General features: G+C 46.5%; 1 protein-coding gene across 2 annotated transcripts; it reads right to left on the bottom strand.

Annotated features, from left to right (window-relative positions):
- Positions 1-709: 709 nt before the first annotated feature.
- On the bottom strand, positions 710-25,062 carry TEF (TEF transcription factor, PAR bZIP family member). Of its 2 annotated transcripts, none has more exons than XM_062013216.1 (5): positions 24,766-25,062; positions 13,050-13,376; positions 11,322-11,542; positions 9,877-10,088; positions 710-7,956 (listed from the first exon to the last, which is right to left on the bottom strand). In XM_062013216.1, the coding sequence occupies exons 1-5, from the start codon at positions 24,866-24,868 to the stop codon at positions 7,935-7,937; spliced, it is 885 nt and encodes a 294-aa protein (XP_061869200.1). In that variant the 5' UTR covers positions 24,869-25,062; the 3' UTR covers positions 710-7,934. The 2 variants fall into 2 exon arrangements, with proteins under 2 accessions (XP_061869200.1, XP_061869193.1); XM_062013209.1 differs by lacking the exon at positions 24,766-25,062 and adding an exon at positions 19,742-20,058.
- Positions 25,063-26,802: the final 1,740 nt, after the last annotated feature.

The following is a 26,802-nucleotide window of genomic DNA, read 5'->3' as shown; positions in this document are numbered from 1 at the left end:
CACCAAGGAAAGCAAACACATCCTTTCCTGGAAGCTGATCTTTCTGGTTAGAAGCAGTCAATGTACAGAACACAAATATTTTTTACCAGGTGGATTTTCACCTTGCAGCCCTTGGAAAACAAACAAACAAGCAAACAAAAATCAAACCCTTCACCACAAAACGCCCCAACAAAATCCAAAACATCACAACAAAAAACACCCCAAATCGAACAATCACGGTTTAAGTCAACAAATAGAAAGGAATGGAGAAAGTTGTCCCCTGGACAAAACTTATTTAATGTAGTCTCTGCTTCTTCCCATTAAAGAAAAAAAGAATAGATTCTGATTATTTTGTGGTGGCTGTCAGGCCCAGAGTAACAGACAAAGCCAGGTCTGAGCTGTCTGTGGCTGACTACTACTTCTCAGGATTTCTCCCCTTACCTGAAAAATCTCAACCCAGAGTCACTACAGGACAAATGCAAACCCTTGGCAAGTTACTTAAAAATCAATTAAACCAGAAAGTACAAGTGGGGACTCGTACACCTGTTCCCAGCACCTAACAGTTAACACATAGGATATGCACAGAAAGAACTTAATCCTAAAAGGCGATCAGCTGATCAATCTTCAAACTTCAACGAACTTCAACGCAAACTGCAGGTGTAATGCTGGCAGTTGAGCTGTTACAGCTCATGGCATGCTACCTAGAGAACAAAATTACTGGATCTCAGCATAGTGGAATATACATTTTATTTCTTAAAAATGGAGGGTACTAACAGAATTTAATACAGTCAAAATTTTACATTTTAAACAAAAGCTTTTCTTTTTCTTAAAAACCAGTTACGAGCAGAGAGGTGAGAGGATTTAAACTACTCACAAAATCCAAGCTGAAGACTTTGAGAATTCAAATCTGTAGTTTATACATTTTAAAAAGTGTAATAAATGGAAATATAAAATAATACCAACTCTGCAACAGTGAAATGCCCTTTCCTCATTAGATTGCTGTATAAGCACCTTTATTTTTCACCCATCAGCTGCCAGGAGTGTGTAGGTTTATGTACAAAATAAGCAGTTTGGGACAAAAGATTAATATATAAATTAAAACCATTTATGGCAATACAGTTTTACCCAGCTCTTTAATCTTTATTATTTCTTTTCATTTCTATAGAATCTTTCAGTCAGGATGATCTCAAATGCACTTGATGGACTGCCTCAAAAAGCAGTTACATTTACAGGAATTATATAGACAACCTCAAGGAGTAGATATCCCAGAGATTAAACAACTTAACACACAGTAAAACTAACATCAGAATTATATCTTATATAAATACTGTGCAGATTTATCATCCATCCCACCGAGTGAACGGGACAGATCAGTGTCACATCTGAAGCCAAAAAAACCCCACTTTTATCCAAGAGGCAACAGAACTTCAGGTCAAATGTAGCAGATAGGAGTTTCCTCAAACTATTTAGTTACGAATCGTATGTGTCTGAAAAAGCTTTACAGGAACAGAGTTTTCTGAGTCACTTGCACATATACTTTGCTGTTTCATAGCTATTTTACAGCCCAGAGACACTGAGAGGGGAGGAAAAAAAAGAAGAAGAAAAGAGATGCCACCATCTCTGCCCATTACAAAAGATGCTGTGACACTGTAATTTATGGAACACTGCAGACACAGCTGTTACCAGAGAGGAAACTGCTCCAGTACAGCATGAAAGACAAAGAAGTTACCTCATGGCTGGAGAAAGTGTCATCACAAGCTAATCTCTTTAGATGAAGGCTGATGGATTCATCTCCTCTCCTCAAAACCCAAGAGTTTCTGTTTCCTAGCAGACTGCTCATGACTCTCACTCCACTGTTTTATATTTTCCTTTTGACATGAGATAGAAAAGGTCATGAAAGCTGATCAAAGTTCCAGCTGTGCAGCACCCAATGAACATACACTCAGCAAAACCTCAAGTCATTAACCACTTTCTCTCCTCCCCACAATGGGATACCTGTGTCATCTATGCACCTAAGAGAATAGAGATGTAGACTATCTAGGTTACCAATGAGCTCTGGTAACAGTCACTCACTGTTTCATGGCAACTTGCTGCAGTCTGGCTGGAGGGTAGAGAACGGTCTGTTTGAGCTAAAAAGAGAGAACAGTTTAAAAAAAACCAAACCAATAACCCAAACCTGAAAACTTTAGTTTCCCTCAAACACTAAGCTTCATGAAGAATTTAATATCGTCACTTTCCAAACGCTACTTGCAAACCACAAATCAACTGTCCAGCTAATGGGATGGGAAGAGTTACGAATGGAACTGGTGACTGTCATTAAAGAAAGACTGGAAGAGAATCGATTCCCTCAAATTCTCAGTTTCTCTGCTTAAGTAGCTCGTTATTATTTTTAAAACATCTTTGTTGATAGAAAGCATCACAACTAGACTAGAATTCCACAACATCAATCTTTGTTTTGATTTCTGTAGTTCTCTAGGAAAAAATAACCCCAAATCAAGCTACATGAAGCATTAACAATATTCAGATATTACAATGGAAGCACTTATTTATTACTTCATAGAACAGATTAGTTTTAAAAGTGTATTTACACGTTCTAAGTTATACAAAATACAGTATTCCAATAGTCATGTTAATCACCATATTTCAGACAACTTCAGGCAAAAGTGCAGAGGACGCGTCCACCCACGATCCCGGCCCGTAGCAAGCGGTCGGTCACCCGCGGCGGGACGGACGACAGCTGCTACTGTGCCCCCTCAGGAAAACAAATCCCACCAGACCTTCTCACCGAGACATAGCTGCAGATCTAAGAAAACATTCAGGCAGGTAGGTACACGAGCAAAGTTTGTTGAGACCCACAGACCAAAAATCACATGCCTTAATTTACTAGACGTATGTCAAGTACTTTTTTTTTTCTTTTTTTACTATTTTTTTTTTCTTAATTACAGATGTTGTACAGCAAAGGGCTTCTGCTCATGCCTTAGTTGTCAAAAAGAAGTAACGAGGGTTTTGGCTATGTAACAGGCACCCAAATTACACTTGATATCAACAGCCTTGTAACTACAACCGATGGTGCGTTAAGGACGCAATTCTGCAGCTGACTGCCTGGGCAGAGCTTCACGTTCAAGTAGAGATCCTGTGAAGCCCACGTGGCTGTCTATGGATACAGGGCTCACCCCACGCAGAAATGACGGCAGAATTGAGGCCTTCAAATATTGGGGCCTCAGATAGTAAATTCCTCATGATGGAGCACCATCAGCAAGTCAGGTTCCAAGCACACTTAAGTTAAAGAAACTGCTATTTTGTCATGCGCCTTCCTGCAGTAACTCTCCTCCCTTATCTATATGTTCCTTTCAGTTTCCTCTGGACTGTGGAAATGAGATCAAGGAGATTCCCAAAACCTAAATGACTATATTACCTTCCATATGATGCTATACTGTGGGGATCCAAATTGGCCTGAAATTGTAAACAGTGAGGCTTGAGTTTTAGCAATCTCGCTCAAGTCAGACTATCATGTTACTCTTCTGTTCCTGCTTTCCTTGTCCAGTATCTACATCTATCTACACATGTGACTTCCTCAAAGGATTCCCCCTCCCTTGTAGCTGTTTAAACTTTAGGAAGGTTACATTCCAAAAGTGACTTGCTAGGGGACAGCGTTCTATCAGACTAATAAATTACACCCCATATGACAAATCTGAATTATCAAGAATTAAATCACTGCAATTTCTCAATTAGCATTATGTTAGCACCTCCACAGAACTTTAGTTAAGCCTATTCTTTCTACCTTTCCCCCAGTCTTTCATTGTGAGTTTATCTATCTTCACCGTGCCACAGTGGCAGACAGACAGACCAGAGTAATGCTCTGAACATCTAGAAAGCCAGCTAGTGTCTTGTAGCGCTGCTCGGGCAAAACAATAGTATTAACAAATGTTATTTGCTGTTTATAGATTTCAATGTAGGTTGCCAAAACCAGGAGATTTATGCATTAAGATAAATGTGCATTTCTTATCTTGTGCTTAGCAGCTAAAAGCCTAAGAGTGAACAAAAGCCTATGTGGATTTTGCAAAGGTCTGAGATACCTCGACTCTTGCTAAAATGGAAGGCATCTGATCACAAGGAACAGGGCCCTCTCACGCTGAGGAGGCTTACAAGGCTGAAGCAGCAGTATATTCTTCTGTGCAAGTCCACTGTTTCTGCTGTCTACACAAAAAACATTTCTCCACACAAGTGGTTTTATTACAGTATTCCCAAAGCTGCTGGCTTTCCACTGCACCTCCCAACTTGAAATGAATTAGGTGCAAGTACTAGCAGTCCTGCAGATAACGCTGAAAGCAATTTCTACAGCTAGGATGCCTTGGGCTTTCAAACAGCGCAGCAGAGATACGAAGACTTGTCAGGAAAGATATAAAACGTTACTAGAAGAACTGCAAAAAGCCACATTCACCTTTTTAAAAACAAAAAATCCAAAACAACACCACATTTCTTCTCCCAGCACAAGTTTAGAGTACACTATCTTGTTCACCCTGTCCATGCAGGGCAGGGGATAAAAAAAAAAGAAAGCAGAATTCATCTTAGTTGAATAGCAAAACTACCACTAACTGTGTAAATGAAGAAGTGATAGGACCAGTCTACCAATATTGCACCTGCAATCTGAGATACACCCACCTGATCCCAGCATAGAATGCTCCAGAGTAAAGCAAAGATAACCGTGTCCCCAGTGCTTGCTCAAACTTTACCATAACCATGTGACAGTAAAGACTTTTTCCTGTGGGAGTTAATGAGATCTTTGTTCCTGGCTTCAGTGGGAGCAGATCTTGGCAACAGGTGAAAGATTAAGCTTCTAGGGAATTTTAAAATACAAACCCATATTATCGTTAAGGAGATAGAACTATGTGTAGATTAAAAGGCCATGTATTAAAGCAATGCTGTGTGAAATGTTTCACCTCATTTATTCAGAGTGTTTCCTCTGTAGAATAAGACAACACTTGTTGCCCATAGATCTCACCAACAGTTTATATATGTTCGAAGTTAGTACTGTGAAATGGCCGTTTAGTTTCAATCCACTTTCTAACGAATGTACAGCTGTGTCAAAACCAGCTCCCTTTACTGGCAATTCCCACAGCGATGCCAAAGATGTGAGCTCCCTTTATTTTCTCCCCATGGAGATGGTCCCTTTATGGCTGGAATGGGGTATGTTGGCATCAGGCACACTTATGGCCTCTACAGAGCCCGTTCCAATGGTAGAGAACTTCTGACTCCAACAGTGTCAATTCGGCATATTCAAATTGAGCCAACAGAATATTGGCTGCCTTAGGACTGCTATGAAAACGTACCCAAGTTGTCACTCATGGACAAGATTGTCATCCTAATAAACAAGAGCATACAGTTAATCGTTCTGAGAGGAGCAGAGAGCTCCAAAGCAAGGAGCTTAACTTCCTGAGACTGCAAAAACTGAGAAAGGAACTTGACATTGCACACGATTATTTTTTGCCTGGCAATACCTACATGCCTTTAAATAGCTACTATCTTATCTTTAAAGATGTTGCTCCTTGATAAAAAAGAAGAAAGAAATCTCTCCAACTATAAAAGCAAAGCTGCACTAACCCTAAAGTGCAATTTTCCAGTTTTGCAACCTGTAGACACATGAATCACAGAGTGTGCAAATTTGCACTGTCCTACAGGGAAGCACAAGAGTTTGCTAACAGTCTTCTCTGAAAGAAAGATCTAATGAACATTCACTCTTACGTTTGCACTGTGTAAGCTTTTAATACAACAGAAAGAGTCAATAAAATTGCAGATACTGATCTCACTCGCTGAATATTTTGCTGTTAAAATAGAGTAACATACTGCAAGATCAAATCCTGTATACAACACCTAAGTATCTAAAAGATATTCCTAAAGCAGTAAGACAGAAACACTCCAACGAAGGACTCCTTCCTCAGAGCTAATACCCTTTAGCTTTGTGGTTTAAACAGAACTCTCAAGAATAGCCATTCACAGCTAACTGAAAATTAAGAAGTGATAAATGCAAAGATTTGCTGCATTTACATGCTCTCGGGGTTGTTTGTTTTGTTGTTGTTTTTTGGTTTTAAAAAAATAATAAATCCATGGTTTGGCCTTTATCACTCAAATAAAACAATAAGACACAGCACATACCAGAAGGATCAGTCCAAATCAGCAATACTTGATAGAGATATATGCTGACATTTCAGCAACGTGGAGCTATTAATCTCTTTAAAGAGAATACCTCAAGATTATCTCAGAGCTTTAGAACCTCAAATTACAATAATAGATTAGTGAGTATACTGTTCTCACCAGCAAAAGTTCAAAGCTTTTCCTTGACATCAGAAGACTAAAAATGGTAAGTCAATAACTGCACTTAATGCATGTGCTCTTTACAAAGGTTATGCCTTCAAAAAAACAGTTTAGTTTTGAGATTTTTATCACGTTTTTAAATGAAGTTTACAACATTAGCTGCTTCTTTGCACCTTTTTTTTGGTCTTTCTGCTCAAATTTAGGGTGGAATCTCTTGGGTAAATGCCAAGTCAAAATAAAACACTTGTTCAATACGATAGGGTTGAGCTTTGCTGGTGACTAGCTATGCCTCAGTTTCAGCACTTGTGCTTCTGAAAGCTTGCAAGATTCTTTTTCTTGAGGTGTATTCTGTTTATCAACATCTAGGCATGAATACACTCCTGTTTTACAAGCTCCATTTTGGCTACAAGCATGGCCCTGTACTACTTTTCCAGAAATTTAGTACTCTTCTCCTCCCCACGCAAACCCAGCTCTTAAGCTTCCTTAATATAAAAGCAGATTCCGATTCTTGTTATGCTGATGAAACTCCTACAAAAGAACTTCCACCTACTTCCTCCCTCTTCTACACAAAATAAACATCCCTGCAATCTGTCCAAGCTTTCCTCTGCTCTCCCACACCAGCACATGGGTCTCAATATTTAAGCTGCACGTTGTGGGAAACCATTGGCTGTTTGAGTTTTATAAGACAGATGAACAAAGCAACCTTTTGCACCACCACAGCTCTCACGTAGGCAAAGAGACACAAAACTGTAATATGGCAGCTAATAGCCACTGTTTTGCTGGAGCTAATATTGTTCATTTGGTCGTTTGAGACTGATAAAAGACATGAGGGTCAGCAGCTCAGACTAGCACCTTTTCCACAACTGCTAAATTGTTAAGAGAAGAACAGATCTTGTTTCAGCAAGATACCGTAAAAGGAAGCAAGCCTCATAAAAGAAACAGAAGAAAAAGGCAGGTTACAGCAGTGCAGCTGTGAGGCAGGAAAGCAAAGTGTTTTACATGGGTCGTTTGCTACTGCTCTTTGTATGGCACACTGTGGTGCTCTCTGAATTGTTTCACTACATCTGCTCTATTCTCCTGCGCTGGAAGTCTCACACATCAGACTGCTGTTTTCCTGGTGTCTTTAATTCTGCACTCACAGTACTCCACAAGATGCTACACTGTTCCAGAAGTGAGCTGCAGTATTAAATAAAATTCATTCTACTGCAGTGAACAGCCTTAAAATACAGCAGTTCTTAATATACACACACACACACACACACACATACACACTTTCATTTAAAGCTCCCTATTTTCTCCACTCGAGTGCCAAAACAGTCACTATTCACACAGGCTGTCAACAGACTTTGAGACACAAACTTTGAGTGTCTTGACAAAACCCCAATAAGTAAGCTTATTGTAGTTCATAGTTACAGTGAGAAAGACAGATAAGAAAGCCATATACAGAATTAAGGAGACTTTGCACTTTTCATCATGCCCAGCCCTGGGTAGTTCAGATGGGGTACTTGCAGGCAAGCAGGCAGGCAGGGTCATCGTCAGTTGTTTGTGTTGGGACACCTCATAGATTTCACTGCTCACTCTGAAGACTGGCGATTCATGTGTGCTTTTTAGTTTCTTTGTTTTTAAAAGTCTTTAAAGTTGCATCACTCGGAATCAGATAAGTCACTTTAAACAAAGCAAAGTGTTAAGTGTGACAATTTATTTGTAACATAACTTCCCACCATCACCACCACACACCACCCTGTGAAAGAAAAACCCCTGCTGAAAGGGTGACAGTTTGAAAGAAGCTAGACCAACACTGCATCCAGAACCACTTTAGTCAAATTAAGAGTGTAACAGAGGGAGGAGGGGGGATAGTTTAAAGCACACAATTCCTTTAAGCGTTCTGGACTAGCCTGCTTATCTACTTTCCCTAGGAAGTCAGCACACAAGTGGTCTAAACTCACAGCAATTTCCACTTTAAGTTTAAAAGATAAGCTAGGCAAGAAGTCTTTAGTATAGAAAAGAAATCCCTGTGCTTTTTTTTTTTAATATACTTTTCAGATTTCAATAGAGGGGCTGGAAACTAGCCTAAGCATCTTCTATCCCACATTTAGTCCCTAACATAAATATTAGCCCAGGAAGTGTAGCCTAAGAGTTCTGACACAGCCACTATCTTAAGAGAGCTTCTCTTACGTTAAGAGGACTTCTAGATGTATACTTCTGTTTAAAGCTTCTGGTTTCTTGCAGCTGTAAGTCGTGTAGAAGGTCCCAATATCACACACAACACAATTTTTCTCTTAACACCACATACTGTTGAAGCAGTGCTTGGTGCTGAGAATGGATAATTTCCAAGAGGGCAAGCCTTGTGTGCTAATTTTGTAACAGGAAACATGCTGGAGAGAGAACCAGCAGGCATGGAGAGACCAGATACGCTGCTACACAGGAGACAGTGAGGTAAACTGTTCGTGTTTAAAGTGGGTGTAGCTTGTTCCATAGAGCGTTCACGAGGCAAAGGACCAAAGCTCTTTCTCAAGCTCTTGTACAAGAGGTAAGGTGCAGTAAAGCAACAGTGGCTTGTTTACTTCTTGAAAAAACCACAACAAAAAAAAAAACCCTTCTTCCAAAGCGTAAGGTACTGGAAATTCCTTAACTGGACTCAAGGTTCAGCCTCACCTCTTTTCCTAAATCTCCTTTAATTCTCAGTTAAGTGTAACATGCTGCTTTATCAGCAGTTCAAGAGGGAAGTCCTGCTAAGGAAAGAAAAGGAAGGGTGGTGTCTAAACACACAGCAAGTTATTTCATCCACACCTGTAAAAGGAGAGATCCCCTACTATTCCCTCTCCTTGGTTTCTGAAAGTTACCCAGGATTAGAACCTACCAAGACGTTTGAGCAGTATTTTAATCAACACTGCGCTGACTCTGGTCTGCGTAACACTCGTGCATTAACCTCGAGACACCTTAGTTTTTATAAGAGACTGAATATTTTCCTGCCTTCCTGTTCTAAATGCTCCCCTATTCCTCTTCAACAGGAACAGAGTTCTATACAACAGGTACTTTCTAGTGCCCCTGAATGGGAAAGGAAACAATTTCATGATGCTGCCCAGCAACATCTAAATGTTTCTTAAAACTATGTTGCAAAAGTTGACTGCTGGGGGTGGGCAGGATGGTCAGCGAGAAAAAGAGCAGGAGTTTCAACAGGGGGAAAAAATTAAAAGCATGGAGAGTCTCCTAGGCTCTTTCTCTACTTAAAATACAGATTAGAACAGACAGCAAAAGCCCCGTCCAGTCAGGAGAGATCCACATCTATTCCTCTGGACGGGTAAATCTGTTCTATTGCATGATATCAGAAAATGCTCTATCAGTGTTAAAAACAAAGTTGTAAATACAGACACTAAGATTCTGGGCAACATAATGATCAGGAAAGAGCCCAAACAAGTTGTGTCAACAGAAACAGGGTTGGGTTGTTTGGTTGGGTTTTTTTTTTTTGTAGATGCAAAATGGCAAAGCCTCCACAAACTTTCCTTCCTGTGAGTCTCTACAGAAGGTAGAGAAGTCTAAGAGGCTAAAACAAGGAGCCCTAACAAGGAAAAGGGGTGTGCTTACAAGGGTCCGTATCTGGTCTCGTATTTAGAAACTATGTTCTTGCATCGTCCCACTTCCTTGCGCAGCTCTGCGACCTCCGTCCTCAGGGCTGTGTTCTCTTTCTCAAGAAAGGCTGCCCGGATGGTGATCTGGTTCTCCTTTAGCCGCCGAGCATCACGGGAGCGCTTGGCTGCCACGTTGTTCTTCTTTCGCCTTGTCCAGTACTTTTCATCCTGTAGCAAAAAGGAAAAGAAAAGAAAACCCCAAACAAAAGATGCCAACTTGACAACTGGATCAAACAGACCCCTCTTTGTTCTATAACAACGTTCTCGCTGACTGCTATATTGAAGAATTTCTCTCATTGGTTTGCAAGGCCCCGACACCAAAAGGCAGGCAACACAGTAATGTAACACTGCATCCCTACACAAGCCTTTAGGACAAACCAAGCGCACTGATAGAAATAGGGAGATTAAGAGACTTTGCTACTATGAAGCAGCATGACCATAATGCTACCTTTACTTAGTTTCAATTTGGGAATGAACTTCCACAGAAAACTACCTTTTCCCCTTGTTTTGGCTACTTAAAGCCCGATCCCACACAATGCTGCGCAAATCAGAAACAATGTTGTCAGCAGGAGCAGGGAGGTGACCATTCCCCTGTGCTTGGTTTTGGTGAGGTCTTAAATACTGTGTCCAGTTTTGGGCCTCTCTCTACATGAAGGACATTGAGGTGCTGGAGAGGTTACAGAAGCAGGCTACCAAGCTAGCAAAGGATTTGGAGCCCGTCTCATATGAGGAACAGCTGAGGGATGTGGGGCTGTTTAGCCTGGAGAAAAGGCAGCTCAGGGGAGACCTTCTCGCTCTCTACAACTACTTGAAAGGGAGCTGTAGTGAGGTGGAGGTTGATCTGTTCTCCCTAGTAACAAGCAATAGAACAAGAGGAAACAGCCTCAAGTTGTGCCAGGGGAGGTTCAGGCTGGATATGAGAAGAAATTTATTTACTGCAAGGGTTGTCAGGCTTTGGAACGGGCTGCCCAGGGAGGTGGTAGAGTCACCATCCCTGGAGGTGTCTAAGCAACAGGTGGATGTTACACTTAGGGAAATGGTCTGGTGGCTGATAGGGCTGGGACAAAGGCTGGACTTGATGATCTCAAAGGTCTCTTCCAGCCAAAATGATTCTATGATTCTAAATATATACAATGGCCATGAAGAGAGGAGTTGATGTGGGTGTGACTTGATAGTTCTTCTAATTTCTGTGTACAGTATCTTAAGTTGCTCCTGCCCAGTAATTATCTCATGACACCAAACCAGCAAAATAGCAAGAACAGCAGTTGACTTGACAGTTCTATTCCTGGTAGTGCTTCTGCCCAACCACATAGGTATAAGCACATTATAGGTCAAAATGTTTGGACAGAGTCAGAAACTTTGATCAAGGCCTAGAGAAGTTTTCAGCAATAAATCTGTTACCTTTTGCTCATCTGGGACAAAAACCTTCTTGGCTTTTTTAATCATTGGCTGTGGTTTCAGGTCCTCTTCAGTAAACTTGTGTTTGCGAGGATTGAAGAGCTCACCACCAGGCACACTGGACAGCACTAAATCAGCAGGGTCAGGGTTAAAATTCACCTCAACTTCTACGCAGTCAGGATCAATGGGGCTGGGAGTATTTCTCTCATTTTGTGGTGGGGACTCTGGCAACAACAGGAGAAGTTACAATACATTCAGCAGGACGAAGAGAATTAACTAAGAAGCCAACTTGGGTACATCTATTTGGGTAGAGCCAACCTTAGGCATCTCTTTCACAGTTCTGCCCACTGTGAGTGGGATCAATAGCAGTATTTGGTATTTCCCTAAGGTGCTTGGTTCTGCACAGCTGCTGGTACAGAGAGAAGCTACATGGCCCAGTTCGTAATACAAACTGGGAACATATGTCAGGCTAATGGACATGAGTAGAGAGAGGTGAGACAAAAGCTAATACTTCCTCAGCAAAACTTACACGCTTTGTGCACTTAAGAAGCACCTTCCACAGCAGTAAGACGTGAGAAACTTGTGCCAGTCTGAACTTTGTACCATGAAGAGCCTTATGGAAACAAGCCTGCCCTAAGACCCTGGTTCCTGGGCCCTTCAATAGTCTGACAATTTTATTTCCTAACAAAAGGAAATAAAGGTGGGTTTGTTACAAATGCAACAGCACTCTATTTCTTTGCCACATGGAAACAAATGCCCCTACAGTCTGATGCTACAGGAACTTTGCCATGTTTACCTACTGCTTACAAACTTCATACACACGAATTACAAACAACAGTGCAAATTGAAGTAGTGATCAATGAATAACTTTTTCATATACTGCCTAGAAAAAAGCCACCCCCTATGTCTTATCAAAGGAGTTCCACATTTTGCCATTCTCTCACAGACTCCCTGAAGAGGCCCTCAACAAAATGCTATGTGTAAAGCCTGCTCACAAACTAGTACTGTGAAGGTTTAGTGGCTATCATATTTAAACTCCAAATATAGGGCAAGCCAAGCTGATTAATCCTCTAATAGAGAGGATCTCTATACTACAAATGAAGAGCAGAAGTTTCCTGGTACCATTTAAGCACAGTTTTGTTTCTTTCTTCCTCCATTCCCACTTCAAAGTAATACAGAACTTCAAACTGCATCATTAACACGCCTTTTCCAAGTGTCTGTTCTCACATTTCACAGGCTGGCATGAAAATGCTGCTTCATTGTTTTTCTATTAAGCACTGTTATTTGAGGTACGTTAAGTTAGCATAAGCCAACTCAAGCAGACCAAGCCATCAAGGTGGCATAAATCACTTGTCATAAACCATCAACTCTGTTGTAAAATAACCTCAGAAACTATTTCCTCAGGATGTTCAGCTTCTCACTAAATTGGCAACACCAAGAAACCAAATACTTTATCTTGGTGTGTCAAGCTTCTCTAATTTCAAAAAAGAAACAGACTGCACACTGTGAGACACTCATTTTTTTCCAGGATGGGGAAAAGAGGAAGAAGAGGAGGGGCAGCATCTTCCTGAATTGACACATGGGCTAAGGCTCTAACATTGAATATGTTTGTGCTACTTAACCTGCCACAGCTAACCCTGACAGGTTAGCTAACATCTCCTCTTTGATATAAAGAGGCACCTTTCAATATGAGAACAGAAATCCCTCAGAGTCCCACATTATTGCATCTACCTGTGCTGGAAGCTGCTTCAGATTGCTGGTAAACAGCAGTGGAAGAAGACGATGCAGGAGAACCAGTAGAAGCACTGGCAGACTCCTTTCCTTCCAACTCAGCTACAGGCAAGAGTGGATTCTGGTTCAAATCCAGGTGAGTAGGGCTGGAAGGAATTCCATTCTCCAGCAGGAACTCATCCAGATCCATGTACTCCAGGTGGAAAGACTCGCCATCGTAAGGAATAGTTTTGTCCCAAATGGGTGGCATGAGGGAGGCCGAGACTGCCATAGTGCTGGCAGCTGCTGTCTCATCTTCCTCAAGCTTTATCTTCTCCTTCTCTTTATCTGAAAGATACAAGTAGGTCACTGTACAAGCTGCAATACAGGAAAGACTCGAGGTTTGAGAGTCTAACAAAATCCCCATGAAAGGAAATTCAGTGAGCTATAGCTCTGCCTCACAACATGATCTGAAAAACCAGACGTTGAAAGGCAATGTTCATTGTAACTCAGCATGGAACGCTCCAGCTCCCTGTGATGAACGGACCAGAGACATTTGAGTAGCCCTGAAGACCAGCATCTTTGCTGGGAAAACTTACCAGTGTGTGATACAATACTGCATCCAGCTTATTGTTAACTAGTCACTGCAAAATAGCCTGGCTTTCACAGGCTCATCTTGGAAGACAGAGAAAGAGAGTTCCCCATGAGTAGGGCTGCACGTGAAGCCATTAAGAAAACTCTAAGGAAGGAGAATAGATTACTCCATGCACAAAGAAAGACGACACAGAAGAAAACTAATCTAAATACAAACAAGAAAGGAATGTGGGTTTCCAGACTACGTTTGAAAATTAGTCCACAGGATGCCAGAGACCTGGATGTACCTACTTTAGAAGCACTTCTTTCTGAAATGACTCAGCATGTCCACAGTAAGCAATGGCTCCAAATGCTGTTCACTATAGATAGCTCAGAGTACCTGCATACAATTTTCACACTTTGAGGAGAAAATCTAATAAGGCACACTCCCACATTCCACCCCTAACACACAAAAGACTGATGACATTTTCTCCATGTAGTGTGCTATAGTGCACATATTACAGAAAAAAAATGGCTGTTCCTATCTTCCTCATAGCTACCAAATGTTAACAATCGTCTAGGACAGAATCCAAGCGGAAAACTCAAGCTATGGAATAATTACATAATTTAAAAGATAAAAATAAGCTGTCGGGGGGGGAAAAAAAGAGAGAGAGAAGAAAATCCAAGTCATTTTCCTGATCCAGTTCTGCATGTAGACATGCAGCTCTACCAGCACTGAAGGAGGCATTGCAGAAGCACTGTTAGCATTGCCAGTATTGTGCCAGCACTGCTGGCAAAAATAACCATTGCCAATCATACCCTAACCAGCTGCAAACTGGGTCTTACCAAGGAAGCTGAGAAATATTCCCTCCCATGGAACAAGGACTCGAGGGACAGACACACTGGACCAGTTTGGATCTCAAGTATTCACCCAGGTTAGCTGGACAAAACGTACTAATCTTTGGTATTAGGGTTTTCTAGACTGGCTACAAAATATGCTAAAGGAGCATTTTTCTGTATCGGGGGTGGGAGTGGGAGTGAAACTTGCTTCTAAATCAGAAAAGCCTATTTATATAAAACCTAATCTGATAGAACTGGCACTCCTTCCGCTGTTGCCTTAGCTGGTGTGGAACTGGGACTGAAAGAGCTTTTTATGGCTTAAAGAACAGAGCTGCCATATAAAGTAAATTATCATTTTAATCTACCATGCTCTGAACATCTTATACAAAAGGAGACACCTATTTTAAACTCAACAGCTGAGAAAACACTTCCCAGTCGAAGATTTAGCTCTGACAGCAAGTACCTAAAGAACATGGTAAATCCAGACCAGTGGGTTTGGGATCTGAGCTTTATTAACACAAGCTTGTAGTTCTGGCCTTCTCCCTTGCCACTTCACGCTGCTGCCTCTGAACCGCCATCTCCAAACTGCTATCCCTGCCATCAACTCCTTTTTGCAGAGTGTTTTGCAACTTTCCTACCCTTTGCTTGGGCAAAGCAACCATGTAGGTTAACAGTCAAACTGCAAATAAACTGTGTGCTTCTAAACAGCTCCTGCTTGAAGCTAGTAAAATAAAAAAGGCATCTACTCAGTTTTACATGAGGATGATTTCACTTACTATTGAAGCACACTCCTCCAGAATGGGGACCCCCGATTCACCAGTTGAATGTTTTCCCACAAGGTTTACACAGTGCTCAGCACAACTGAACTCAGATTTGCAATGGGGATCCAAGTAAAGACATCACCAAAACAAATGCAAGCGACGATAACAAATTCTTTGTAAATCACTTCATTTTTATAACCAACGTGATACAAAAAAAATTCCCCTTGTGACTATCAAGTCAAATATGAGGAGTGGAAAAAAAAAAAAGAGTATCTATTCTTGAAAACAGCTGCATTCCATTGTAAGTTTTACCAGTTTTAATGCAGGCCAGCAATGCCTTTGATTTGCAACACCTAATACAACAGCTCCAACAGAATAGAAAAGAAAACTTAAGTGACTAGTAGACCAAATAAGGCTTAAAAATATTTTTCAGGAGGTAGATGCCAAAAAGACTATACTGTTGGAGTATGTGGCTCTTCTCAGGCCTTTTAATGCCTTTCAGATGTGCACCATCACCCTGCTGTACTTCAGTAACCCAAAAAGTCTGTGGTCCCTCCAACTTCCTCTTGCTATCATCCCTGGCTCACACCAGCTTAGATCCTTCTTTACATGAAAAGACCATCTGATTTTTTTTGTCCTTTTGCTACGTGTTGGCAACTGGACAAGCACTGCATCTCCAGTGATGTCTTTGTTTAGCTATGCTGTCTCTTTCCCTTCACTTCTAACAGCAATACCTGAAACAAATCAAAATAGCAGAAGTTAACACACGTTTAAAGCACATGGGCACCCAGCAGGTAACGCAGAAAAAGAGAAAACCTTTGTGTGATCATTTTTGCATTGACATTTTCCCACTGGCTTCCTTTCAATTCATTTAATCTTTATTTCTACTGCCCAGCATCCTGCTGGGCACACAATAGCTAATGAAGCACTAATTAACTTCTTGAATCTTGAAGGGAAAGTTTCCACCTGCCCCAGCACAAGGACCCGAAACATTAATTCTCTTAAGATATTTACAGTGTAAACAGGTATTACCTGACAGCAGAGCTGCAGTATCCTAAGAGGCTCCATTTGCAGTGATTCAAGGTCACCCTGATAAATCTGGACTGTACTTCTGCAGCTGATAGCTCGTGTCTGATTTAGCCCACTCATGCTGCTGCTGTGACCTACTAACTAGGCTGTACATCTGCTGTTAACAGAGAGGTCACTAGTTTATGCTAAGTAATTTGGGCAGAGCGTTCCAGTTCCATAACTGTTGGAAATACTGCTGGTTTAGCCAGAAGCAGCTGCCTGGAAAGAGCTTTATCCCACATCCTGGTATTTCCTCAAAAAAAAAAAAAAAAAAACAAAACCCCAACCCAACGAAACAAACCCAACAAACCAGCCAAACCCAGACTAAAAGCCATTTACACCACAACTGTCAAGTTCTATCCCAGTCACAAACAGAACACTTCTTTGACAAAGTTCCCCTCGTTCATGAAAAAAATTATACTGAGAACACCATGCAGACCAAGGTGGATTGCTCCACAAATCTCTGGTTCCACTTGTGACAGCGAAAGAAGACAGGTTACAGGGTTCTGTATTCATGATGCCCATTACCGAGATGTTTGTTGAGGCATTCCTCCCACCACAGCAGCACAACTGGTGATTAAAGCATCCTTTGGAGAGTATGCAGTAGTACGTTATTAATGAGAGACACCTACACTCCTGCTCCAGAAAATTAATCCTCTTCCTTTACCCCACAGGAAGGCCAATGGCATTCCAGGGTGCATCAAGAAGAGTGTGTCCAGCAGGTCAAGGAAGGTTCTGCTCTCTCTCTACTCTGCCCTAGTGAGGCCTCATCTGGAGTCCTGTGTCCAGTTCTGGGCTCCTCAGCTCAAGAGGGACAGGGAACTGCTGGAGAGAGCCCAGCGCAGGGCCACCAAGATGATCAGGGGACCGGAGCATCTTTCTTATGAGGAGAGGCTGCGGGAACTGGGGCTGTTCAGCCTGGAGAAGAGGAGACTGAGGGGGAATCTCATTAATATTTACATGTATCTAAATGGTGGATGTCAGGAGGTTGGGGCATCACTTTTTTTCTGTTGTGACAGGACAAGGGATGATGGAAAGAAGCTGGAACACAAAAAGTTCTGCTTAAACATAAAGAAGAAGTGTTTCACTGTTCAGGTGAGGGAGCCCTGGCACAGGCTGCCCAGGGAGGGTGTGGAGTCTCCTGCTCTGGAGGTCTTCAAGAGCTGCCTGGACACGTTCCTGTGTGACCTGATCGAGGGGAACCTGCTTTAGCAGAGGCCTGGACTGGATGATCTCTAAAGGTCTCTTCCAAACCCTGCCATTCTGTGATGATTCTTTTTATTTATTTAGTCCCTACCAACATCAGTGACAACAACTTACAGCAAGGTCAGTCAGATATACTTGCTACACATTAGGGTGTTCAAGATGATGGCATTTGGTTGGAACTGGATGTCCTCTGTGACTCAGAAGGATTAGAAAGCCTGCTTGCATACTGGGTAGTCAAATTACCTACAGCAGTTGGACACCCCACAGGTAGCTCATGAAGACTATAAATGGACGTTACAGCTAGTTGACATCATTTCTCCCACAGGACTGGATTTTTGTCAACGGGTATTCCAGACAGAAAGGCAGAGGGTCTTATCTCAGAAAGCTTGCTGAAAACACACCACTATATTAAGTAAATTAGTAACTATTTAACATTTTGGCTGTGTCATTATACTGTAAAGGAAGAGAAAAACAAGTATCCTCTGAAGTCAGCTGAGTCACAATTCCACTGACAAGTCTTTTGCCAAATTAAGAGTAACCACTTGCTAACACAGGTTCCTTCTTTTGTCTCCAGAACATGCAAACAAGAAAAGCACCAGAGATCAAAATAAATGGAAAGCACCAAGTTTCACAAAGCTTGAAGTGAAACAGCACAAGGCGGACTACAGAAATCTATGGAGGAATTTTAAGGATGACAACCACTTGAACTTCATCACAGCATGGACAGAGAAGGGTAACCGAGATGCAACAGACCCACTGGCAAGCTTTGAAGAATCAAGCTGACCACCTTGTCAACCTGGCATGAGGTCATCTAGGAAAAGTCTCTAATGTTTCTAATTTTAGAAAAACGCACTACTGGAAAAAACACATGAAAATTTTACATCTCCATAGGGCAGATCACATGACTGTGGACACAAGGAAAAAAATCACTCCTAAGACCAAGTTGCCATAGCCCAGTCAGCTGCCATCATATTTTCCACGCACAAACTTCAATTGGCGCTATCGCCTTTAAAAAATATTGGGTGCAGAAACATCTTCAAGGATCCCACAACGCTGTAGATGCGAGACTCTCTGTACTGCAGCATCCTGCACCATAGCAACATAACCAAAGCCTTTATCAGAGGCTGACATCTTTATTTTTTTAAGAGAAAGGAGACAAAAACATTTGCCAGAATCACGAGATGGATAGATTGACACAGTACCATGCAATGTTTGGCAAAGTAAATACATCTTAGCTAGGACTCACTGGGAACAATCCTGCCAACCTTGTTTGTGCTGTGGTCTACTCTGGATATCATCTGATATTCCAAAACTGATTCTCAACCTCAAAACTCCTCAATGTAAAGACTTATTTTATTATGCACCAGTACACCGGGCATTACAGCCTCAAGCCTTCCTCAAAAGCAAACTGGTACTCCGAAAGGTGAAAATACGGACAGGTGAAGGGAAAAACAAAAGCAAAGGCTATAAGCACCAGCACTGCTATTTACACAGCTGCTGCCTGCATAAATCGGTGGGAAAAAGGCAGCTCCAGCCTACACGGGGCTGCGTGTGCAGGCAGGCACTCACACCCTTAGGGATTATGACCGAACCCAACCTGGGAGAGATTTGCCGGTTATGCGTGGGATTTGCTGGTCACGCGTGCCACCCTGTAACTTTTCGGCAACTAAGGTCAAGGGAGCCTAGAAACCTTCCCACTGCTGCTCCTGACTACGTGTGTGAAGGCAGGGGAGGCTTCAGGTAGCTGAGGGAATAAAACCAGCGTGCCACGTCCTGGCTTCAACCCCCACCTCGTAGCCGAAGCATTTTATTTCGCCGTCTGGCGCAGGCACCTAAATACACCCGAAAGGACGGCGGTGGCAGCTCTATCTTCCAGTCGCACCGGCTCTCCGGGGAGCTGCGACCACCACCGCCGTGCGCCGGAGGAGGGGAGCCGGCGGGCCCGGCGGCGGCCGCCCCGAGAGGCCGGGCGCTTCCTGCCGAGCCGGGCAGGCTGCGGTCCCGTGCTCGGCAGGGCCGGCCGAGGGCGGAGGAAAGGGGCGGAGAGAAGGGCCGTACCGGGGGGAGGGCGCCAGGCTCGGGCGTGCGGCCCCGCTGCCAGCGCACCCCCCCGCGCACACCGCAGCCAGGCCCGCCGTGACCCGCCCTCCGAGGCACGGGGCGAGAAGGCGGCTGGAGGAGAACTAGGGGCAAGGGGGGGGGAAGGGGAAAGAGCTGGAGGGTGCCGCGCGTTCCCGCCGTCGCCGTGCGCGCCCCCGCGCTCACCCAGGCGCGCCTCCCGCGGCGGGTTCTCCATCAGCTTCTTCAGCACCAGCGGGAAGGAGCCCGCCAGGCCCCGCTGCTCCTGCTGCGCGGCGGCCCCCGCGCTGCCCCCGGCTGCAGTGGGCTCTGGTCCTCCCGCCGCCGCCGCCGCCGCCGCCTCCTGGTGCGCGGCGCGGCCGGGCATGCTCCCCGCGGGCTGGCGGGCGGGCTGTCAGCGGTAGCCAGCGGCCGCCGTGCCCGGTGCCAGGCTGCGGCAGCTCCCCGGGACCCCCTGGGCGATAAACGACGAGCGCGGAGCCGACGGAGCGGCGAGAGGCCGACGGCGCATGCGCGGCCGCCTAACGCCTGGCGCGTGCTTCGGTATTCATGAGCGCCGGGGCCGGGCCCGCGCTGGCGGCCGCCGCCCGCCCCGCCCTCCCCGCGCCGCCCATTGGCCCGCGCCGCTCCGGGGGCGGCGCCGCGAGGCCGGGCCCCGCCCTCCCCGCCCCGCCGCGGCCGGCGCGGGCACGCGCCCTCCGCCCGCCGGGGCACGTGCAGGGGCGTGGCCGCGCGGCTCGTTAGCATGCGGCGCCCCGCCCCGCGCCGCCGCGTCACCGCCGCCGGGGGAGCGCGGGGGCGGGGGAGCGGCAGCGGCTGTGCCTGCCGCGGGGCGCGCGCCCGCCCGAGCGCGGCGTGCGGGGCGAAGGAAGCGGGGTCGCGCCGGCGCTCGGCTCCGCGCAGTTCGCCGCCGTGCGAGCCCTTCCTCCGCCGCAGGCTGCTCCGTGCGGCACCGGGACCCAACTGGGGAGCCCCGGCGCGGACGGCGCGTCAACGCGGCGAGCATCGCGGGAGCCGGCAGCCGCCGCTCCCGAACCGCTCCTTGAAGAACCCTCGTTTAGCATCCCCAGATCCCTTCCCCGCCAAGAGCCGGACGTGCCCTCCATAAGGCTGGCGGTGCGCAGGGCTCCGCTGCGGCTGGCGGCGGGGCCCGCAGGCCGATGCGCTCCAAGGTTTCACGGTCAGAAGCGATTCCTGCCCCTGCCCCCCCCCCGCAACCCATTCCAGCAACAGCAGAGGTGCCATGCTGGGATTTAAGCTGCTGAACGCACAAAGGGAGAAAACGCTGCCAAGCTGATCCCCAAGAGCACAGGAGACACCGAGGAGCATCTCCTGCAGAATGAATAAGCTCGCGGGAGTGACAGGCGCTACAGCCACCGGCTTCCCCCGGCAGCAGCCACTGCCTCTTGCTGCAGAAGGGCTGGCCACAGCAGAACTACTGCAGAGTGCTGTGAGGGGGGAAGGAAAGGGGAAAGGAAAGGGAGAAGGAAAGGAAAGGAAAGGAAAGGAAAGGAAAGGAAAGGAAAGGAAAGGAAAGGGAAGGAAAGGGAGAAGGAAAGGGAAGGAAAGGGAAGGAAAGGGAGAAGGAAAGGAAAGGAAAGGAAAGGAAAGGAAAGGAAAGGAAAGGAAAGGAAAGGAAAGGAAAGGAAAGGAAAGGAAAGGAAAGGAAAGGAAAGGAAAGGAAAGGGAGAAGGAAAGGAAAGGAAAGGAAAGGAAAGGAAAGGAAAGGAAAGGAAAGGAAAGGAAAGGGGAAAGGAAAGGAAAATGGAAAGAGAGAAAGGAAAAGGGAAAGGACACAACTTCCCTGGGATGGCCCTGTCCCCACCTGACAGAACCACAGGTGCCCCAGCAGAGAGGTGCTCCCTCAAGTGCCAGCAAAAACGGGACCTCTTCCTCCTAGGCAGATACACTCAGGCATCTTCTTGGTTCGGCCCCTCCACCAACTTCAGACATTTCATTTCGGTCATCAAGGCACAATTTGACCTGATCCTTGCTAATAAACCCTGACAGTCTTTGTGACACATAATCAGGTCTGAAGATTGGAAGTTGCATGGGGTAGGTGCTTTCCCCCTTTGCCTTACTGCAATGCAGACCAGGGAGTGTCTCCATCCAAGCTGGGCAGGCAGGGAGCTGCCATGCCTGCCAGCCACCCCTCTCACGCAGGCTGGGACAGGGGTGGGACTCCTGATGCAACTTTTGTGCATGTGCTGCCCAGTGGGAAGCTTGGAAAGGGCCACCTTGTTCATACAGGCTAGGACAGCATGGGTTAATGCATCGTTTATCGAGGCTGATAAATCCAGCTGCAGGAAGGATGCAGAACGGGTCATATTCCACTGCCTAGTGTGCTCCAGGGCTGCTGCTTGCCTTCCTCAGACTCCCTCTGCCTTGCCAAGCTGAGCTTAGTAGAAGGAAAAAAAGCACATGCCTGAAAAGGGAGATGCCACTTCAACGCAGGGCAATGAAACACAGATGTCAGACCACACATGGCAGAGGCGGCACACACAGCTTGGCAAGGGGCAGCAGGCTCTCAGCGATGCTTCTGCCTGGAAAATGGCTCGTGGTAGGTGGTAGGCAGAAAACACAACCCAGTGAGGTCAGGAAGGAGCAGCTTCTAGGAACAGGAGAGGTGGGGAGGTAGCCAACCAAAGCTGGACAGGCCATAGGCTTCCCCTTCAGTTAAGGCTCTTGGGGCCACTTTGTTCCATTGTTCTTGATGCTGGAGGCCCCAGGGGATGACACTGTGTCTCAGTACAGTTCTCCTTCAAGGAACTGGCTCTGCACATCCCCCCCGCGGATCTCAATGGCAGCTGCTTTGCTGGGTAACATTCACATGAATGGAGGTTATTAAAACCACTCAGCAGCCTTTACTCCAGGGCTTTTCACTTTGGATCGACAACATTCTTCCTCCAGCACATTTCCACCCACACTTCACTGCGCTAAGGTTTGTTCTGCACCACCACTGGGCTGAGACTTTGCTCCGAGAGGGCTTAGCCTGTGCAGCATTAGCTGCTCAGCCCAAAGGCAGAGGAGGGAGAGAGGGAGTTTCTGGGGAACATTCCTGTGGGTTCCTTCTCACATCACCCCGCTCGAGCATCAGCTCTGCCCTGCCAGCTAGGAGGGAGGCTGCTCTGAGAGCTTTTCCTCATTGCCTCTGGGGATTAGGGGCTCAGGCCACCGCCTGCAGGAAGTTGGGCACTGCACCATCAGCTGTACCTTCTTGGTTAAGCTGGGGTCTGCCTGGATGTTTACAATTTTGTTTTGCAGATGAGAAGGAAGAGAGGAGGACAATGAGACACGAGGAGAGGAATGCAGTGGCCTTGGCTGTTGCTGCTGGGAGTCTTGTCAGGGCCAGATGATGCAGAACAGCCCAGCTCTGATGCAGCAGGGAGGCAAACAAGAAGCAGCCCGGTGCTGGGCACAGGGAGGGGGAAACACATACAGCAAGCCCCACTGGGAAGTTTGAATAGTTGAACACATTTCAGACACAGGCCTGAGACACAGAAAACCCAGAGGAGTGGTGTGTAGGGATGGAGGCCCAGGAGGAGAGAACTGAGCTCTGTGGGAAGCAGGGTCGTGATGGGAACGCTGGCCTTGGGGTGGGAGACAGCACAATGAGGACATTTCTAAGGGTTATGGGAGGTGACGCTGAGAGGCAGGGTGGTTCTGGCGGTGGGGAAGAAAGCTGCCACAAAATAGCTGCCAAATAAGCCACACTGAGTCAAGACTACATTATTCCCCCTGCGAATCATTGATCTTCCCTCTACCCGCTCCCCCCACTCCAACTCTAGCCAAACAGAGAGATCTTGCCAGCACTCCTCCCTTGGATTAATTCAATCCACTTGGCTGTGGAGACCAGAGATCCCAGGGAGGCAGCCAAACTTCAGCTTAGCCACAGCAAGGTTCTGCACCACATTCCCACCTGCTCCCAGCCAGGGCTGCTTTCCACCTGGGTATCAGTCAGCTCAGGGAACATGCCCCGGTCCCCACACACAGCTTCATACTGCGTGACAGACAAACACACCTGCTAATGGGCACTGTCTCAGCAAAGGAGAGAGAGCCAGCTCACAGGAGGGACGTGACAAAATGAGCCCCTTTGCGGGTAATGGCAGCTCCCCTTGCCCTTTTAACCCTTTCCCCACAGGGAGCTGTATGGGTGCCACAGGGCTCGCAGCGGTAAGCAGCTGCCTTTCCAACCACAAATGTTTAACTGCTGCGGCATCAGCCTTTTCTCCCGTTGACCCTGAAGCAAGAGCAGGATCCTGCTCCACACAGTGCCTCCGGCTTTTCTGCTCCCACCTCCTAAATCATGCCAACCCGTCACGACTGCAGAGCCATCTGCTTGGCCCAGCAGCAGCTCCCTACACAAGAGCAAGCTCCGGTGCATGTTTGTGAGTTCAACTCGCTCATGCCTAGACATGAGCCCGTTGAGCTGAGGTGTTCCCACACACCTCCCCGCACTTGGCAGTGAACATTGACACACAGCAACCAAAAATCAGCTTGCCAAGGGCATGTGGCATCCTATCCAAAACCAGGGAGTCCCCCGAGTTGTGTGGTGGGCATTTTGAGGGACAGAGAAGTGATCAGTCTAGTAACAGTAAAGAGTTCAGCCCAGCAGAAGCCCAGGCTGAACAATCTCCTGGGTCCTTTCCATTTGTTTTCTAGGATGCTGAATAGAGATGGGGAAAGCTGAGGAGCAGAGAAGTGCTCACGAAAAGAAAACACAACACTTGCTGTGTTCCCTACCCCAGCTTTCCCCTCATAAACAACTGCAGAATCACACACAAAGTTTGCACAAAGTCGGCAAAGACAGTCAGCAGCTGGGAAGAGACAATATCTGAAAGGCTCAGCAGTTACTAACTGTGGGACAACCTGGAGGGCAATCCTGGAAGCTGTTCCTACGTGAGCACGGAGATTTGTGCCCAAGCCTTCTCTGTGCATAAAGCTTTGAGGGTTTCCGAGAAGTAGCTGAGCATGGAGATTTAAAAGGATCAAGAGCTCAGCACTCTTTGACTAATCTGTTGCTGCTGTTTTTCCTCCTCGCTGCACAACACACTCGGTGCCAGAACTACCCATCTGACTTGGATACTTGGGGAAAACACACCCTTGAAAGGGCTCACAGCAAACAAGATCTTCTACACCCCTTCTCACAACATAAGGAGGGGAAGGAGAAATCAATCCCGAGCCCCCAGCACGCATTACTTCAATCTTACCTGTCATCTTGTTGGTCCAGGGTAAGGAATACTCCAGCAGGGACTTGAGGACTTCTGGAAAGTCCAGGGCAGCGGGGCCCCTGGGGCTGTTGCAGCTTGACATGTCCTGTCCTGGGCCTGGGCTAGCGCTGAGGCAGGGCCGGGTGCCTGGCTGCCAACGCTGCACCCCGCTTGCCCGGGCTGCGCGAGGAGGGCTCGGAGGCACCCGGGGGAGCTTGCCAGGCCGCTCCGGCTCAGAAGAAAAAGGAGGAGGAAAGGAAGCAGCCTGGCGGAGATGCAGTTTTTTGCCCGGCTGTCTTCACCTCCCCCCCTCTCCCACTCTGAAGTGGCCAATTGTGGAAAGAGCTCGCTGCCTCGCAGGGTTGGGCTGGGCCGGGCCGGGCGGATGGCCAGCGAGGTTTTACAGGGCCTCTCGCAGCCAATCCGGCAGCAAAGAACTGGGCTGGTTATCTAACTTTGGAAAGGCAGCACCCTTTTCCTTCACAAGGTGTTATAACCAATGCAACAGGCTGGGGAGGGGGAGCCGAAGCAAGCATGCGCTGCCGGGAGCACGCCAGCAAAGCGATCCCCTGAAAGGCTCTGAGCAGCTCCGAGCTGCACACGCTGCCCCCGCGAACTCTTCGGCTCTCTCTCAGATGCAGACAGTGACAATGTTTGTGTCTGATGCAACGCTTCCTGCGTGTCTCTCCTAAGTCAATATTGGTAACAGCGTGAGGCATCTTTCTTATCAGGCGTGCATCATCCTCAAAGCACAGAGTTTCTCTTCCTAAGTGGCACAGAGTTTTATCAGAAAGCCAACAGCTCCTTCTCAAAACAGCCACAAAAGGCAAGAGATTTTGTGTACCCTGCAAATGCTCTGGTAACAGCTGGTTAAGTAAGATCTTGAGCATGCAAAGCCCCTCCTCTCCTGTTAGGTTGTTTTTTTTCACATGAAGGAGTGGATTGGAGACAGGAGGATAAAGGACTGATCTTCTTTATCAGGATCTGGTGTGGGAAGGAGCATCTTACACATGCTGGGGTCTTCTTTTTTGCTGGGTGTGACAATTAGAACAGAAGTGCCTTTATTTCTCAGCTTGCTGCTGTTCATTTTGCCAGGCTCAGCCTCACAGTGCCACTCATTAGGAACCAGGTGTTCCTACAAGCAACCTGTGAGCCCCAGCTCTTCGGGTCAGCCCAGCAAACCTGTGCGCCGCTCTAAGCCTGGGAGTGGCCTCAGTGAAGCCATTAGGACTTCTCTTGTGCCTGAAGGGAAGCATTTCACTGGCCCAGCATCTGGATAGCACAGTGTTTGGTCCCATAAAGAAGTGCATTTGATTTAACCTGATGGAAACAAAGAAACAAATAAAGAATGGCCTGGCCAGGCTCGCTGGTTTGGGAATTTCAGATTAGTTGGGGAAGTTTCATGATCTTGATCCCAACCTTCTCAGGCTCAGAATTCACACAGCAGATGCTTTGGTAGAATTCTTAATGGTGATGTAACTACATTACAACCTCTTGGGATTCTCCTCGTGCTTTGCTCCCCCCATTCCCCAGAGACAATGTAAGAAAACAGTGATAAGCATCGGAGGAGAAGCCGTTGAGGGAGAACAGCACCCTGCTAACCCTTGGCCCTTACGGTGTGCTCCAGGGCAGACAGACCATACAGCCAGTCAGGGCACTCTGACTGAGAAATGATTGCCTCTCTCCCTCCCAGAGCACAGCCTGCCAGCCAGGAGCTCCACGGGCTTTCCTAAAACCTAGCAGTTCATGTTGGAGAGGGAGTGAGGTCGCTCGGTCCTGCCAGGCATCACTAACATTCGGGAGAGCTACCGTCATCCGCTCCCAGGTCTGCTTCTCATCAAGTGATGGCAAGGTAAGAGTGACTGGGAACGTGGTAGCTGCCCAATGCCAGGGGCAGCCGGACCTTCTGGTTTTGCCTCAGGCTCAAACTTGTCCTGAAAGCTGGACAAACATCTGACCACGTGTCTGGAGGGACCCAGGGACTTTACAGCAGCTGGTGCAGCAGTTGACTGACATTTATGGCTTCAGGAAATGAAG

The sequence above is a fragment of the Colius striatus genome, chromosome 1, assembly GCF_028858725.1.
Source record: "Colius striatus isolate bColStr4 chromosome 1, bColStr4.1.hap1, whole genome shotgun sequence".
NCBI classification, from domain to species: domain Eukaryota; kingdom Metazoa; phylum Chordata; class Aves; order Coliiformes; family Coliidae; genus Colius; species Colius striatus.
Note: the sequence above shows the minus strand (reverse complement) of the source record. Positions and strands in the feature narration are given on the sequence as shown.